At 43.3% G+C, this 15624-nt stretch overlaps 1 protein-coding gene across 4 annotated transcripts in view; it reads right to left on the reverse strand.

Moving 5' to 3' along the window:
• The window catches only part of b3gnt7l (UDP-GlcNAc:betaGal beta-1,3-N-acetylglucosaminyltransferase 7, like), a 111049-nt gene extending 98585 nt beyond the window's left edge, over positions 1-12464 (reverse strand). For 3 of the 4 annotated variants that reach the window (XR_015753491.1, XR_015753492.1, XR_015753493.1), the window contains exon 1: positions 10938-12464. Coding sequence is in view for 1 of the 4 variants with exons in the window: in XM_043675540.2 (XP_043531475.1) it covers positions 11070-12407 (1338 nt within the window). In the remaining 3 variants the exon portion in view is untranslated. Of the gene's footprint in view, positions 1-8606 lie in introns of those variants that run through there. The other variant, XM_043675540.2, reaches the window with a different exon arrangement.
• Between the last annotated feature and the right edge of the window lie 3160 nt (positions 12465-15624).

Consider the following 15624-nt stretch of genomic DNA (forward strand, 5'->3'; position numbering starts at 1 on the left):
GGGTAGGAATAGGTCCAGTCAAGGACAGTAGTGGGAAGTTGCGTGTGGAGGCTGAGGAGATTGGGGAGACACTGAATGAATACTTTTCGTCAGTATTCACTCAGGAACAGGACATTGTTGCCGATGTGAATACTGAGTCACAATTAATTAGAATGGACGGTTTTGAGGTATGTAGGGAAGAGGTGTTGGAAATTCTGGAAAGGGTGAAAATAGATAAGTCCCCTGGGCCTGATGGCATTTATCCTAGGATTCTCTGGGAAGCAAGGGAGGAGATTGCAGAGCCATTGGCCTTGATTTTTATGTCCTCGTTGTCTACAGGAATAGTGCCAGAAGACTGGAGGATAGCAAATGTGGTTCCCTTGTTCAAGAAGGGGAGTAGGGATAACCCTAGTAACTATAGGCCGGTGAGTCTCACTTCTGTTGTGGGCAAAGTCTTAGAGAGAATTGTAAGGGATAGGATTTATGAACATCTGGATAGGAATAATGTGATCAAGGATAGTCAGCATGGTTTTGTGAAGGGCAGGTCGTGCCTCACAAACCTTATTGAATTCTTTGAGAAGGTGACTAAGGAGGTAGACGAGGGTAAAGCGGTAGATGTGGTGTATATGGATTTTAGTAAGGCGTTTGATAAGGTTCCCCATGGTAGGCTACTGCACTGCAAAAAATACGGAGGTATGGCATTGAGGGTGAGTTGGAGGTTTGGATTAGGAATTAGCTGGCTGGAAGAAGACAGAGGGTAGTAGTTGATGGTAAAGGTTCATCTTGGAGTGCCGTTACTAGCGGTGTTCCGCAAGGATCTGTTTTGGGACCATTGCTTTTGTCATTTTTATAAATGACCTGGAGGAAGGGCTAGAAGGTTGGGTGAGCAAGTTTGCGGATGATACGAAAGTCGGTGGAGTTGTTGACAGTGAGGAAGGATGTGTCAGGTTACAGCGGGATATAGATAAGCTGCAGATCTGGGCAGAAAGGTGGCAAATGGAGTTCAATGTAGGTAAGTGTGAGGTGATTCACTTTGGTAAGAGTAACAAAAAGATGGGGTACTGGGCTAATGGTCAGATACTTGGTAGTGTGGATGAGCAGAGGGATCTTGGTGTCCATGTACACAGATCTCTGAAAGTTGCCACCCAGGTAAATAGTGCGTTGAAGAAGGCATATGGCGTACTGGCTTTTATTGGTAGAGGATTGAGTTCCGGAGTCCTGAGGTCATGTTGCAGTTGTATAAGACTCTGGTGAGGCCGCATCTGGAGTATTGTGTGCGTTTTGGTCGCCATACTATAGGAAGGATGTGGAGGCACTGGAACGGGTGCAGAGGAGGTTTACCAGGATGTTGCCTGGTATGGTAGGAAGATCGTATGAGGAAAGGCTGAGGCACTTGGGGCTGTTTTCATTGGAGAAAAGAAGGTTTAGGGGTGACTTGATAGAGGTGTACAAGATGATTAGGGGTTTAGATAGGGTTGACCATGAGAACCTTTTTCCACGTATGGAGTCAACTATTACGAGGGGGCATAGCTTTAAATTAAGGGGTAGTAGGTATAGGACAGATGTTAGAGGTAGATTCTTTACTCAGCGAGTCGTGAGTTCATGGAATGCCCTGCCAGTAGCAGTGGTGGACTCTCCCTCATTATGGGCATTTAAACAGACATTGGATAGGCATATGGAGGATAGTGGGCTAGTGTAGGTTAGGTGGGCTTGGATCGGCGCAACATCGAGGGCCGAAGGGCCTGTACTGCGCTGAATTTTTCTATGTTCTATGTTCTATGATATGTGCCATATAATCATGGGTGTCTCTCATTCAGTGTTTCCTCTTCTGGTTTCAACTGCTCATGATCAAGGGATTGGCAAACAGGGAAAAACATAAGCACAGACATTTTCTCACTTCATTATGTAATACACCACAGAGTTAAGTTTCTTTATTCAGTCTTCCTTAATGTGAGGTAAATTACGAATTTAGAAAAAAAATTCAATAAAAAATTCTTCACAATAAAAGAATTAACCACATTATTCCTAATATCATAAGTACGATATCACAGTGCATTTCAAGAAATGTTGAAAGCAACGGTCATTTTAATATTAGACAGTTTAACTTTCATTTACTTAAGGGAGAAGTTATACTTTCTCTTAAAAATTACTTCAGCCATGGAAGGTAGAGACACTTTCTTACTTGGTACATAAAGCCATTTGATCCCAACTGAAGCAGTCTGCAGCTTTTGGATTTAAAACTTAGTAAATTAAATTATCTAAAGTAGGTTTAAAACTTTTAAACTAGTCGCTTTATGGAAGTGTTCACTGTTGAGCAAAATGAAACTTTAGCAGAAAATTCAACAGTATCAGATAAATATGACTTATAAATGTACCACTCCCATTGCCAAGCAGCACAGATGTAATTCAGAGCATTCCAGAATCATTCTATGATTCATTATTATAGAGTCTAGAGTCATACAATATGGAAACAGACCCTTTGGTCCTACCAGTCCATGCCGAACATAATCCTAAACTAAACTAATGCCATCTGCCAGCTCTTAGCCCATATCCCTCCAATCCTTTCCTATTCATGTACTTATCCAAATGTCTTTTAAATGTTGTAATTGTACCCGCATCTATCACTTTCTTAGAAGGCTCATTCCATGCTTAAATCACCCTCTGTGTAAAATATTTGTCTCATGTCTTTTTTTTTAAATCTCTCTCCTCTCACCTTAAAAGTGTGCTCCCACAAACTCCCTATCTTGGGGAAAAGACAACTACCATCAACCAGAATTGGACACAGTATTCCACAAGAGGCCTCATCAATGTCCTGTACAACCTCACTTTGATATCCCAACTCAAGCAACTAAGCAGTGAAGGCAAGTGTGCCAAATGCCTTTTCATGTGACACAAACTTTAAAAACTTATGTACCTGCACCCCTTGGTCCCTCTGTTCTAAACTATCCAAGGCCCTACCATTAATTGTATACATTCTACCCTAGTTTGTTGTACCAAAATACAATATGTCGCAGCTATCCAGATTGAAGTCCATCTGCCATTTTTAAACCCATTGACCCATTTGATCAAGATCTCAAGTGTATTCATAACCTGTTTAATTCCAGAGATTCAGCAACAGCAAAATACACATTCCCAAATAGCATTCACTATAAATGGAAAAAATATCCAGAATCAAATTTTAAAAGCAAGACCGCCCTCAAAATTTTATCTTATTTAATGGTGCATTGTGAATGTCTTTACCATATATTCCAGATATAGGAATGTTTGTGGAAGGAGACTATATTAGTTTACTGTGGAAATTAACTGTTTTAAGACCACAATAATTCAAACCTTTTGTCATTCTCTCTGTAATTCAAGCAATATCACCAATTATTTTTTGAAGAAAGGTTATGCTACCAACAGAACAGTTTATTCTTTTATCAGTTGGTTACACCATCTTGCCTAAGGAGGCCTCTTCTCTATCCACATGCAGGTACACAAGTCCTCACTTAAAGTTGTGGTTGCTTTCCTGAAAACCGGGACCTAAAATGAAACATCGTTTCTTATAGGAACCTACGTAAAAAGCTGGAGTTAGGTTCTGAAGGACCTTCTCTTTTAGAGGGAAAACATTACACCCTGTAAGTTTAAACATACTACATTGTTAAATCCCTACATTATGAACTGAAATCATTTCTAAAACAAAATTAATTTTAAAATGCAACTTCACTTCACCTGACAATGGAGCTGCACTCCAAAACCTTATGATTTCAAATAAACCTTGTGGACTATAACTTGGTTTCTTTTTTCCAATTAACTTACCGGTTGACCCTTTCACTACTATGTGAGATGTGTCATCCCATCTCACAAAGAGGTTTTTTTTGTCTCTGGCTAGGTTAGCATTGAATTGCCCATCCCTATTGTTAAGAGTCAACCGCATTGCTGTGCATCTGGAGTCACATGTAGGTCAGACCAGTAAGACTGGCAATTTCCTTCCCTAAAGAATATTAGTGAACCAGAATTGTTTTTTTCTACAATTGACAATGTATTCATGGTCATCATTAAACTCTTAGTTCCAGAATGTTATTGATTTCAAATTCCACCATCCACCATGGTAGGCTTCAAACCCTGGTCCCAAGGACATTACTTGGGTCTCTGATTAACATCCAGCAATAATACACTAGTTGCACATGGATAGCAGTGAGTTGAGGGGGGCGAAGGTTAAGTTATTTTATTTTACGTTAGGATTAACTCTCGGCACAACACTGTGGGCCAAAGGGCCTGTTCTGTGCTGTAGTTTTCTATATTCTATGTTCTAACTAGGCCATCGCCTCAAATAGGTTTGTGCCCTGGTGTCCTTGAAGAAGGACCACGCAATGCCCATCAATGCTCTTGATGCCTTTTGGGAAAGGTAAGCTCCATGGAGGATATTTTCCCCTCCAACTCCATTTTGATTTAATCCCTTCCTGCTCTCCATACCACATCCCCCAACACCCTCCTCCCATCCCTCCCCTCCCACCTCACCCCCCCACCCATCCTCCCCCCAACTTTGATTGTTTGCATTCCTCATAAGGGGCTTTGCTTGTAAGCATGGGTGGTATTACTAGTGGTGGTTAACTAGTTACAAAAAAGGAAAAATAGTCATGATTTTTATAGTGCAAAGGTGCTCAATGGACAGAGAAGAAGGAAAAAAAGCAGACCTCCAATATATCTGCAGATCTATCTGTCCAGGACTGAATTTTAGCTTATGTGCGCCATGAATAATGACTCTATTTTGATGTTCTGCTATAAATGATGTTCCTTTTAAGATGGGCTTCCTGAATTACTACACCCAGTTTCTATGGCATTCATCTGCTTTGGTTTCAGTGTTTGAGACCTGTGGAATTGGAACAAGCATGATTTATAATCCTTCAGAAATTGTAGCTTTGATTACTGAAGGAGATTGATTTTTTTTCCTGGAAAAGTTACTATGAAAAATGAAATACTACAATATCATTGAAAAAAAAAATCCACAATAGCTATCAATATACTGTCCCCTCAAATGTGCCTTTCCCGCAAGATCTTGCTTGGTGAAAGTCTCTTTGTTAAACAATTGTGAAAACCTTTCATAGAAACTTTCTCACAGAATCTCCCTGGACACAAATCCACATCCTTTATTGTAATGGCAGGGCTCGCCATAGAGAAAGAGACTTATTCACATATTTTGGTTCCATCCCAAAATCATTCATTTTTTTTGAAAAGCAGGTACTAAGAAGATAATTAAGTACATTAACTAGTCAGACCATAAGGAAGTAGTCAGTATTTTGTCATTTGGGACTTGGACAGGAGGCAGTCTTGGACCAGAGTGTGGAAAAAGCACTGTATTTCATGGTTTTTGGAGTCTGAAAGTGCAGTTTTCAGTTGCCTAGTCAGTCCAAACTTTAAACATGTACTGATTAATGGCTTCGCTTTCTCAGATTTAGGGACTGGGGCAAACACACAGCAAACTCATTGTATACAAAAATGCAAGAAAACTTGAGTACATTTAAAACGCATGATTTGAAAATGATAATTCTGAAAGTGAATTGCAAATAAATTTTCTTGGAAATATAGTCAATAGAAAAATTAAGAGCAGGAGGTAATGCAACATAGTGTCTGTCCTGACAAAATAAAGAACTGCTGCTCTTCTAAGTCTCCGGGCTTAAGACTTTCAATATCTCAAGCCACAGTAGGCAAACTATGCACAAAATCCTTACGGTTTAGAAGACTGTTGATCTCAGATGTCTTGAGCTTTGCAGATGATATTTTATTCAATTTGAATTTGTTTACTCTAGAAGCAGTTGCTGAGCTTTAATGCCGGCAGCCAAAAGCCTATGCATGACGATTTTCAAAAGCTGACGGCTAATGGCACTGTGATAAATCACAGGCATTATCAATTACAACTAATCAGTTAGTGTGGTAAATTTGGGAAATTGTGGCCAAGATTATACAATGGCTCATTGGCTGATCTGTGTAATTAGCTGTGTATAATAAAGGGTGTGTTTTTGTTGGGGCTCTTGTGGTGCAGTGATAGCATCCTTAACATTGTCTAATTCCTTCCTGCCCCAGAGATAATTAACAACAACTCTGGACAGGTTGATCAGAAAATGCCTATACTTGTGATGCTTGGTAGTGTCAGTACCTCTAGGCTAGAAGTCTGAGTTCAAATCGCACCTCAGATTGTAATAACCCAGGAGATATCATGACACATCCAACCAGGTTGAAAAAAATAATACAACTGAGTGGCATCATATCAGTGACTCAATATACTATGATAACTTGATGATTAGCCATTAAAGAATGGATCAAATAAAAGGGATGAAGGGGTTTAAAAGATCAGAGACCGCGGTTACGTTAGAGCCCGGGTGTCTCTGGAAAAGGAGCACGCGGTGTCCACCGACACCCTGGAGTTATTCAGGGAGAGGTGGGGGCCACAGGGAGTGGAGTGCGTTATTTCCCCCTCCAACTCTATTTTGATTTGATCCCTGCCCTCCCCTTCACTGTTTGATCACGCAGCATTGCCCTTTGATGTGAAGGGCACTGCTTGTCACTGGCCAGTCGGGTATTTCCTTTCTTCCTGGTGGTGGAAAATTGAATAAAGATTCGTGCACCTTGTGTCTTTCACTGTGTCTCACACCTGCACACAGCATGGGTGCTGGGGAAAATAAGCACTACCACAGTTAGGCGGTAGTGTGTGGAAAAAAATTTTAAAAAAAGAAAAAAAATAAAATAAACAGGAGGGTCAGAAGTTTGGCTCACTCTGAGAGCTGGCTCTTGGGTGAGCTGGACCAGTGTGTGTGCAAAAAGAAAAAAAAATAAAAGATCAGAGAAACAAGGTCTATCATCAGAGCAGCCTACAAGGTAATAGAGCATCATCAGGTGTGCTTCATTGGTTGCACTCACACCTCTTCAAATTTGGGAATTTAAGCCCCACTTTAGCACAAAATCTAGGCTGGCATTCTTATATTACTGAGAATATGCTGCATATGCTGTCAAGAGTTGCAGTGGTTCTGATGTAACATTCAATCCAGGCTCCATATTGCCTGCTCTGGTAGATGTAAGATATTATGTTACTCTTGTGTAAACCAAAGGTGGGAGGGCAGTTTCTACCTTGTCGACACTAACCTTTCAACCAATGCCACAAAACCATATCATTGCTGTAAAAGGTGAAATATGCAGATGCTGGAAATCTGAACCAAAAATAATGCACTGGAGCAACCCAGCAGCATCAATGCAATGAAAAACAGCCATTAAGTGATTTGGATGCGAAGTTCCAAAAAACAATCTTTAGGATCTCAAGATATTTCTTTCTCCACAGAAGTATCCTGTCTGCTGGGATTCTCTAGCATTTTCAGTTTTATTACACATTTCCACTTTGTATGGTATGATCTACCTGTACTGCACGCAAAACAAAACATTTCACTGTGCCTAGGTATGACAGTAATGAGATCAAATCAGATCAAATCATTGCTGTGTTTTGCGAGATATGCAAATTGGCTCCCTGATTCCTGGCACAGCAGTACAAAAGCATTTTGGTATGTCTTGGTTGTGAATAGTTATGCAATTTTCTTCAATAAGAATGTCAGATTTTAATCCACATTCTATGCACTTGTCATTGCCAGAAGTAAAAGCAAAGGTCAAGCAAATCTATTTTTTTAAACCTTTTGCTTCCATTATTACTTTTATATACATTTCTATTTTGAATTAAAGCTTGGTTTGTTTGCTAAATTACAGGCCCATTTTAAGCAGTCTTCAACTGGACTGGTGGCAATTCCAGAACCAGTCAAATCTCAAAATTTTACATTTTGGAGTTTGAAGTCAAGGCAGCAAATACACCATGACAAGCTTGATATTTATTTGCAAGGGTTTTATTTGTGTAAGTCGCCTGAGGTCTCTCTGCCAGGCGCTGTCATCGTTAGAAAGGATGGGCCAGCAGCCAGACTGTCAAAGTCTTTGCCAATGCCCAAGCAAGTAAATTATGAAAACACACTTCTCTTTGTACTGTTCCACACGCACCTCCCACAGCAGGAGATCACTAAACAACAATTCACATTAAGAACACAAACCAATTGTTTTCCTCTCTCGTCTGCCCCCCCCCCCCACAACTTGTCTGACCAAAGACTGAGAGAAAGTGAGGACTGCAGATGCTGGAGATCAGAGCTGAAAAATGTGTTGCTGGAAAAGCGCAGCAGGTCAGGCAACATCCAAGGAGGAGAATCGACGTTTCGGGCAGAAGCCTGAAGAAGGGCTTATGCCCGAAATATCGATTCTCCTGCTCCTTGGATGCTCTCAGTCTTTGGTCCAGCAACACATTTTTCTGACCAGAGACTGAACCTGGATTGTGGATTTTTATTGAAAATGCACCAGAAGCCAATAAAGTACACTTTTATCCCAATTTTCAAGAAATAAATATTTAATTACTAAGGGAGATTAGACATCTGCCGCACAAATGACTACCTAGAAACTAATGGATAAAGTTTAGTCTAGAGAACAAACAATAGTATAATTAATCTAAATTGTCCACATTAGTAGAAAATGTCTACATTATTACTAGTCATACTTACAAACAGCATTGTACTAACTGCTGGTGTCTGTCATGCAAATGCAGAAATATAGCATACAGTTAAAGAAAATTGTCTTTAAAACTTTTTATTGGTTATATTTTAATGTACATTTCAATTTATTTATTTTGGCAAAATTTTCAAACCATTTCCAATATCAAATGTCACTTCAACTAAAAGAAAAATTTCATACAAATTATTTTCATTGCTTTTATCAAAAAACAATCTGGATTTCAGAAGACATAATTGGTTTTAAATATTAAGACCCTTATTTTAAAAACTAAACATATACCGTATAGACAAGGAACACGTCTATCGAATACACACCAGTCACGGTTGCATATTCCATCTCTCTCTTTCTCATATTAGTTGCCATTTTGAAATCAGCTGTCATTCAGATGGTGCCTCAGCCTTAGGCTGGAGATCATGGAGTTAAATCCTATTCCTGACATTCTAGCACACATGCCTCAACATGGAATGCTTTATAAGGTTTTCCTTGAGGAATGGAAGCCAGGGAGTACTACAATGGAGTTGGTAGCAAGGATTTTCAATACCATGCACCTCAGCAATTTCACGGCTCCTTCTTTAGGAACACCGAGCAGCAAGTTAATCAAGTTAAGCAGAAATTAGCGGCCCTGACTAACCAGGTGAGAGGGTCATTTTATATAATGTTAGCCTCTCGAGTACTTCACATCTTAATTTTTAATCAAATATATTAATATCTGGAAGGATATATTGTATATTCATGATTACATCATGAAATTAAAGAGTTTGATTTGCTGTCAGGTCAATAACTAGGGGTGTCTTAAATGATGAATCAGTACACAAAAAGGAAATTACTTCACTTTCTCACCATGTTTTTTCCTCTAAATCCTTTGTACTGTAAACATATATGACCAAAACCTACATAGATTTATGTAGCCCTGAAATTCCTGGGCTAATTGGGATTATACAACAGCAGCAGAATCAATGCTGAGCCCAGTATTGCCACTAAATTCTGCCAGAGATTAAAAGCACCACTGTTTGTAGAGGCCACCTGGCCAGATCCATCATTCATCAGTAAATCTTGGCAGCCCCACCATCAATACTCTCGATGCCTACTGGAGGTGCAGTCCATATCAGCACCAAGTACCAGATTCTTAAATGCAAATGATTGTTGCACCAAGTTCCATTTACTGAAAACAGCCAATTCTGAAATAAAACATTATTCTGGATTTCCTAATTCCTCCTATCAAGGTTAGATGACCCAGAAATTACACTGGCATTAGTCATCTCATACAACAACTTCAACCCAAGCACAGGTTTGGAATTGGATGTGGAGCAGACTGACAATTAGAGCTCCCATTGCTCCATAATTCCTGTGTTTGGCATCTCAGGCATTTCAGCTGTGCAAAAATAAACTTCAACGATCAACTCATAAACTACATTTTTATTTAGTCAGGGGTTGGGAGATGGTGGTGGGAAAATGAAAAATTAAACTAATAGTTTGCACATTAGAGTTTTCCCAGTTTAATGCAGTCACTCAAAAACAGTTCACATAATAGATTTATTTAGGTTTTATTTTAGTTTTTCTTTCCTCCTGTCAGTATTTTTTGTGACGGTGGGATTAAAGGTACTATCAATTCTGCTTTATTATGCCATTCTAAAGTCCGCGTCTGTTTCTATTGCTGAAGTAACCAATGGTAGCTGAATCAGACAGACCAGAAAGGTGACATTTTCTATTTATTGTATCTAAAGTTAAAAATCACACAACACCAGGTTATAGTCCAACAGGTTTAACTGGAAGCACACTAGCTTTCGGAGCGACGCTCCTTCATACTATCACCTGATGAAGGAGCGTCCTTCCGAAAACTAGTGCTTCCAATTAAACCTGTTGGACTATAACCTGGTGTTGTGTGATTTTTAACTTTGTATACCCCAGTCCAACACCGGCATCTCCAAATCATATCTAAAGTTAGTGAGTGAATCCGATATCAATTTAGACGGGGCTCATCGCCCCAGGCCAGGCTTCCTCTTTTGATCTTTATCAGACTCTGCACTCTTGGGTTCAGTTACTGGTACATTCATTTACACAATATCCCATCACGAGAATATGAACAAGCCACTTGAGCATGTAATCACAGGCTAAATGTCATCCCTACAAATAAAAATACTTTCAGGATAGGAGGAACAAAGGGGGTAAACGTTACTACCTTAATTCTGTAAAACGTATTCGATGTTTCATACCCCCCCAAAAAATTCGTTACACACAAAAACGTGTAAGAAAGGAAATTATGGTCTCCAGTTGAATCACCTGTAGATACGAAAGCTGAGGGGAGTGCAACTTTATATATAGAGTTTAAACAATGTAGTGTGTGCTAAAATACAGCAGTTTTTTTTGTAAATGTCTATTCTATAAAGTACCTTAGCTCAGTTAAGTTTAATATCGGTGTCATTCATAGTAGGTCTCTCTTCACAACATCAAGCAGATTTCACAGGCTCAATGAATCACTCCTTCAGAATCCGCATTTTTCAATCCGCGAGAAAGCAACGAGGTTACTCGTTCAAGTTGACGAAAAATTTCTTGGCACAGACAAGAGTCGAGTTGTGGACGGTGTCCCACATATGGAGCAACCCCTCGGGGCTCAGTTTGTGGATGACCACCAGATTTTTGTAGAAGCACGGGTCGCTGTTCATGGGACTGACCCGGCGCTTGACGATGCCGAACGTCCTGAAGGCGTAGTGCAGCTGCGGCTGGACGCCGACCTTCTGCAGGCACATGCCCAGGTAGACGTCGTCGATGGGGTACAGCTCGATGCCCTCCGAGGCCACGAGCAGTCGGCGGGCCAGGGCCGACGCCATGAGGAAGCCGCCCCCGCCGGCGTAAGGCGGGTACGGCCGGTCGTGCAGCTGCTTGGGGATGAAGTACTTGCTCTGGTGGTTGCGGATGGGCAGCGCGCGCGAAATGATGTCGCCCGCGAACAGGTTCTCGCACCGCGGCCCCTCGCTCTGCGACGCCAGGAATTCCAGAAGGTTCTCGGTGTTGACGAAGACGTCGTCGTCGCCCTTGAAGATGAAGCGGGTGCCGCGGCAGTAGATGTCGAACCACTTGAGGAAGTTGACCTCCTTGAGGGTCAGGTTGAAGAAGGTGTCCATGAAGTCCCACTGCAAGATGTCGCCGTACAGCCGGTCCTCGTATTCCAGAAGCTTCTGCAGGTTCCTCCGGTCTTTGCCGGCGGCCGGCGTGCCCAGCAGAAAGACGGTCCTGATGCTGCGGCCGCCCACCATGAGTTCCCTGCCCCAGGTCTTCCTGACGGCCGCCCGGCGGTCGTGTTGCTCAATGACCGACTTGACGGCGATGAGCAGGTGAGGCGACCCGGACTCCCGTTCTCCTCCCGGCGACGGCCGGCATTTTTCCGGATGGTTGAGCAGTAGCGGGAAATAGCGGCAGTGCCGGTAGAGGACGTACTGCTGGAAGCGGCTGTCCAGCCCCGAGAACCAGGGCAGGCTCCGCACTGAGGCGTTCGGGCTGCACTCGGTGACCGTTACCTCCCAGGCCGGAGCCGGGCTGCTGAGATTCGCCAAGCCCCCTGACGGACCGGGCTGTGCCTCCTCGGAGCCCGGAGCTGCCGCGCCCCCGACACTCCCGTTACTGATAGCTCCGCTCCGGGAGAAGATGTTGTCGGCTTCCAGCCAGCCCCCCACCGCCACCTCCAGCTGCCTCCTGCCACCTCCTCTTCCTCCTCCGCCGGCGGAGGCCTCCCCCCGCAGCCCCGCGGTCGGGCTCAGGCCATCCCCCAGTTTGAGTTTCTGGAGGAGAGCCAGGGCGGCGAAGAACAGCGACAAGCTCAGCAGTGTCTTCAGCAGTTTCCTCTTGCGGAAGATGTAGTCCATGATCAGAGGGGGAAGGGGCTGAGTGAGACAGAGATAGAGAGGGGCGTGATCTCCCCCCCCTCCCTCCTCCCTCGATCTCCCCCCCTCCCTCGATCTCCCCCCCTCCCTCGATCTCCCCTCCTCCCTCGATCTCCCCTTCCCCCGGGCTCAGAGCGTCGGGCACTGCCCGAGACGCTGTCTTAACCAGCCCGCCTCCGGGTCGCCCGGGGAGCCGGAGCCCGGGCACATGGCCCCCTTTCCCGGCGAGAGTTTGGGAGAGGGAGGTCCTGGATCCGAGAGAAAAGGGGGGTAGTTAGACTGGTTGCGCTCCCTGGAGGACTCCCTGTCTTGTGGAGCAGGGGACACAGAGCTGCTCACTCGGGGCTCTCGGCCACTGAACTGAGCTTGTTGCCAGAAGAGGAGGAGATTCAAGTTTCTCGACAAGGAGATTAATCTCCCGTTCACATTTCTCTCTCTTTCCCCTCCTCCGCTTGGTTCAGTGCGAATTTTATATTGCCTTTGCGATGGTTTTTCTCACTGAAACTGCTGAATCACGCCTTTGGCACAAACCACATCTTCCAGACTGGCGGCCCTAATTGGGAATTCCTTGGCCTTTTTGCCAGTTTACCAGTTATGATTGTCGTTTCCAAATAATGCTTTCAGCTCCTTTCAGTTTATCTGTAAGGCAGTCACCAAAGTTGCCTTTGCCACCAAACCAAAACATTAAAATATTAAAGGAACATAGAGTCATAGAGATGTACAACATAAAAACAGACCCCTCGGTCCAACTAGTCCATGCCGACCAGATATCCTACATTAATCTAGTCCCATTTGCCAGCATTTGGCCCATATCCCTCTAAACCCTTCCTATTCATATACCCATCCAGATACCTTTTAAACGTTATAATTGTACCAGCCTCCACCACTTCCTCTGGCAGCACATTCCATGAATGCACCACTCTTTGCATGAACATGCCCTAAGATGGGGCACATACGATGAATAATAATGCAGTGACATTGCACAATCATATTATTGGTAATATTGACTATTCTCCATTATACCATGCTCACCAGTCCTGGAGAGCCTCAAACATGCCAATTAACACAGTGTGTTCTCTTTCCAGACCCAGTTACAAAACTGGAGTCAGTGGGAAACGAAGGGAAAATTCTAAGCTGGTTGGAGAAGTATCTGGAACATAGGAAGGTGGTTGTGTTTGTTGGAGGTCAGTCATCTCAGCTCTAAAATATCTCTGCAGGAATTCCTCAGGATAGTATCCTCGGCCCAACCATCTTCAGCTGCTTCATCTTCCCTCCACCGTAAGGTCAGAAGTTCGCCCATGATTGCACAGTGTTCAGCATAATTTGCAACTCCTCGAAGCCTGAAGCAGTGCATGTTCAAATGCAGCAAGAGGTGGACATTATCCAGGCTTGGGCTGACAAATGGCAAATAACATCTGCGCTGCACAAATGCTGGGTACTGACGACTTCCGATAAGAGACAATCTAATCTCTGCCCCATGACATTCAGTGACATTACAACCACTAATTCCCCCTCTGTCAACATCTTGAGGTCACTATTGACCAGAAACTGAACTGCACTAGACACATAAATACTGTGGCTGCAACAGCAGGTCAGAAGCTCTGAATACTGCAGTGAGTAACTCACTTCCTGACTCCTTCCCGCACAAGTCAGGAGTATGGTGGAATCTTCTCCACTTAATTGGATATGTGCAGCTCCAACAACACTTGAGAAGCTTGATACCATCAAACACAAAACAGTCCACTTGATTGGCACCACATCCACATATATTCAGTTACTCCACCAATAACACTTAGCAGCAGCAGTGCATTCGGTCTACAAGCTGCACTGCAAAAATTATCAAAACCCCTGATAGTGCACCTTCTAAACCCACAACCACAATCATCTAAAAGAACAAGGGCAGAGATATATGGGAATACCATCACTTGAAGTTTCCCCTCCAAGCGTCTCACCATCCTGCAAATATGTTGTATTCCTTCTGGGCCAAAATCCTCAAATTCCCTTCCTAATGGCTCGACCTACAGCACTGGGACTGCAGAGGTTCAAAAAGGTAACTCACCACCTTCTTGTTAAGGGCATCCAGGGATGGGTAATAAATACTGGTGGAGTCGGCAGCACCGATGACCCTCAAGTGAATGTAAACAAACTACAAAATTGCAGTCTTAAGCTAGAGACTCCACATTCATTTGCAAGAGAAATCATTACCTCAGTTTTCCTAGTTCCTTCACAAACACTAATACAATGCTTTACAGATGCTTTCATCACTTTGCAGCCCTTTCTCCCTTTGCCACACCTCTCTCTCTGGCTGTGCTACCCCTTTGACTTTTTGCACCTGGCAATCAGGTTAGCGGTACCTATCTCCATTTGGCTACCCATATCAGCTCGCCTCCACACCCCCCCTTGTGAAATCCCAATGTCAGCTTTGCTGCCTCCTTTGCAGCCCCTCTCTCCCCAAACTTGAATAATTTTAATGAAAATTGGGTGCAAATGATAGGCCAGCATTTACTACTCATCTCTAATTGCCTTTGAGAAGAAACTGTTGAGATGACTCTTGAGCTACTCCAGGCTATATCGTGTAGGTGTATCCACAGTGCTGTTCAGGAGAGAGTTCCAGAAAGTTGATGCAGCAGTGGTGAAAGAATAGCAATACAGTTCCAAGATGATATATAGCTCTATCTCACCTCAATCCCTGTCTTTGCCAGCCTTACTCCCAGTCACTGTCATCTTCACTAACTTTGTTCGCTGGGCATCAACCTTACCCCCAGTGGATCTCATCCCCATAACCCTCACTCATTGATCCCCCACCTTGCTACTGGTGGCCCTTTTCCTCACCAACCTCTTTGGTCAGGCCCCAGCCTCAGTAACCTTGTTCTTGGTGGCCCTGATCCTCACCAGTCTTGTTTGCTGAACTGTAGCCTCCAATGTTGAGTCCTGGCCTTGTTGACCTTGTTCCTACAGGCTCTTATCCTTGCCAGTCTCATATCCTAGGACTTGTTCTACCTTCCCTGGCTACATTGCTTCCCTTCCTGTTTATTCTGGCCTTGCTGCCTGCTGCCTATTGCCTTTTCATTGCGGCTATGATCACAGCCTGCTTTCTCTCTTGAGTTCTTTACAGCAAATGGCCCAGAGAGAACTAGCCAAAGACTGGAGCAGCAGTTCCTCAGAGAGTCTGTCCACTTTGTTTACAAAAACATCTTCC

Source organism: Chiloscyllium plagiosum, unplaced genomic scaffold (assembly GCF_037043375.1).
Source record: "Chiloscyllium plagiosum isolate Xiang-an unplaced genomic scaffold, Cpla_swu_hap1 HiC_scaffold_37, whole genome shotgun sequence".
Classification (NCBI taxonomy): Eukaryota; Metazoa; Chordata; class Chondrichthyes; order Orectolobiformes; family Hemiscylliidae; genus Chiloscyllium; species Chiloscyllium plagiosum.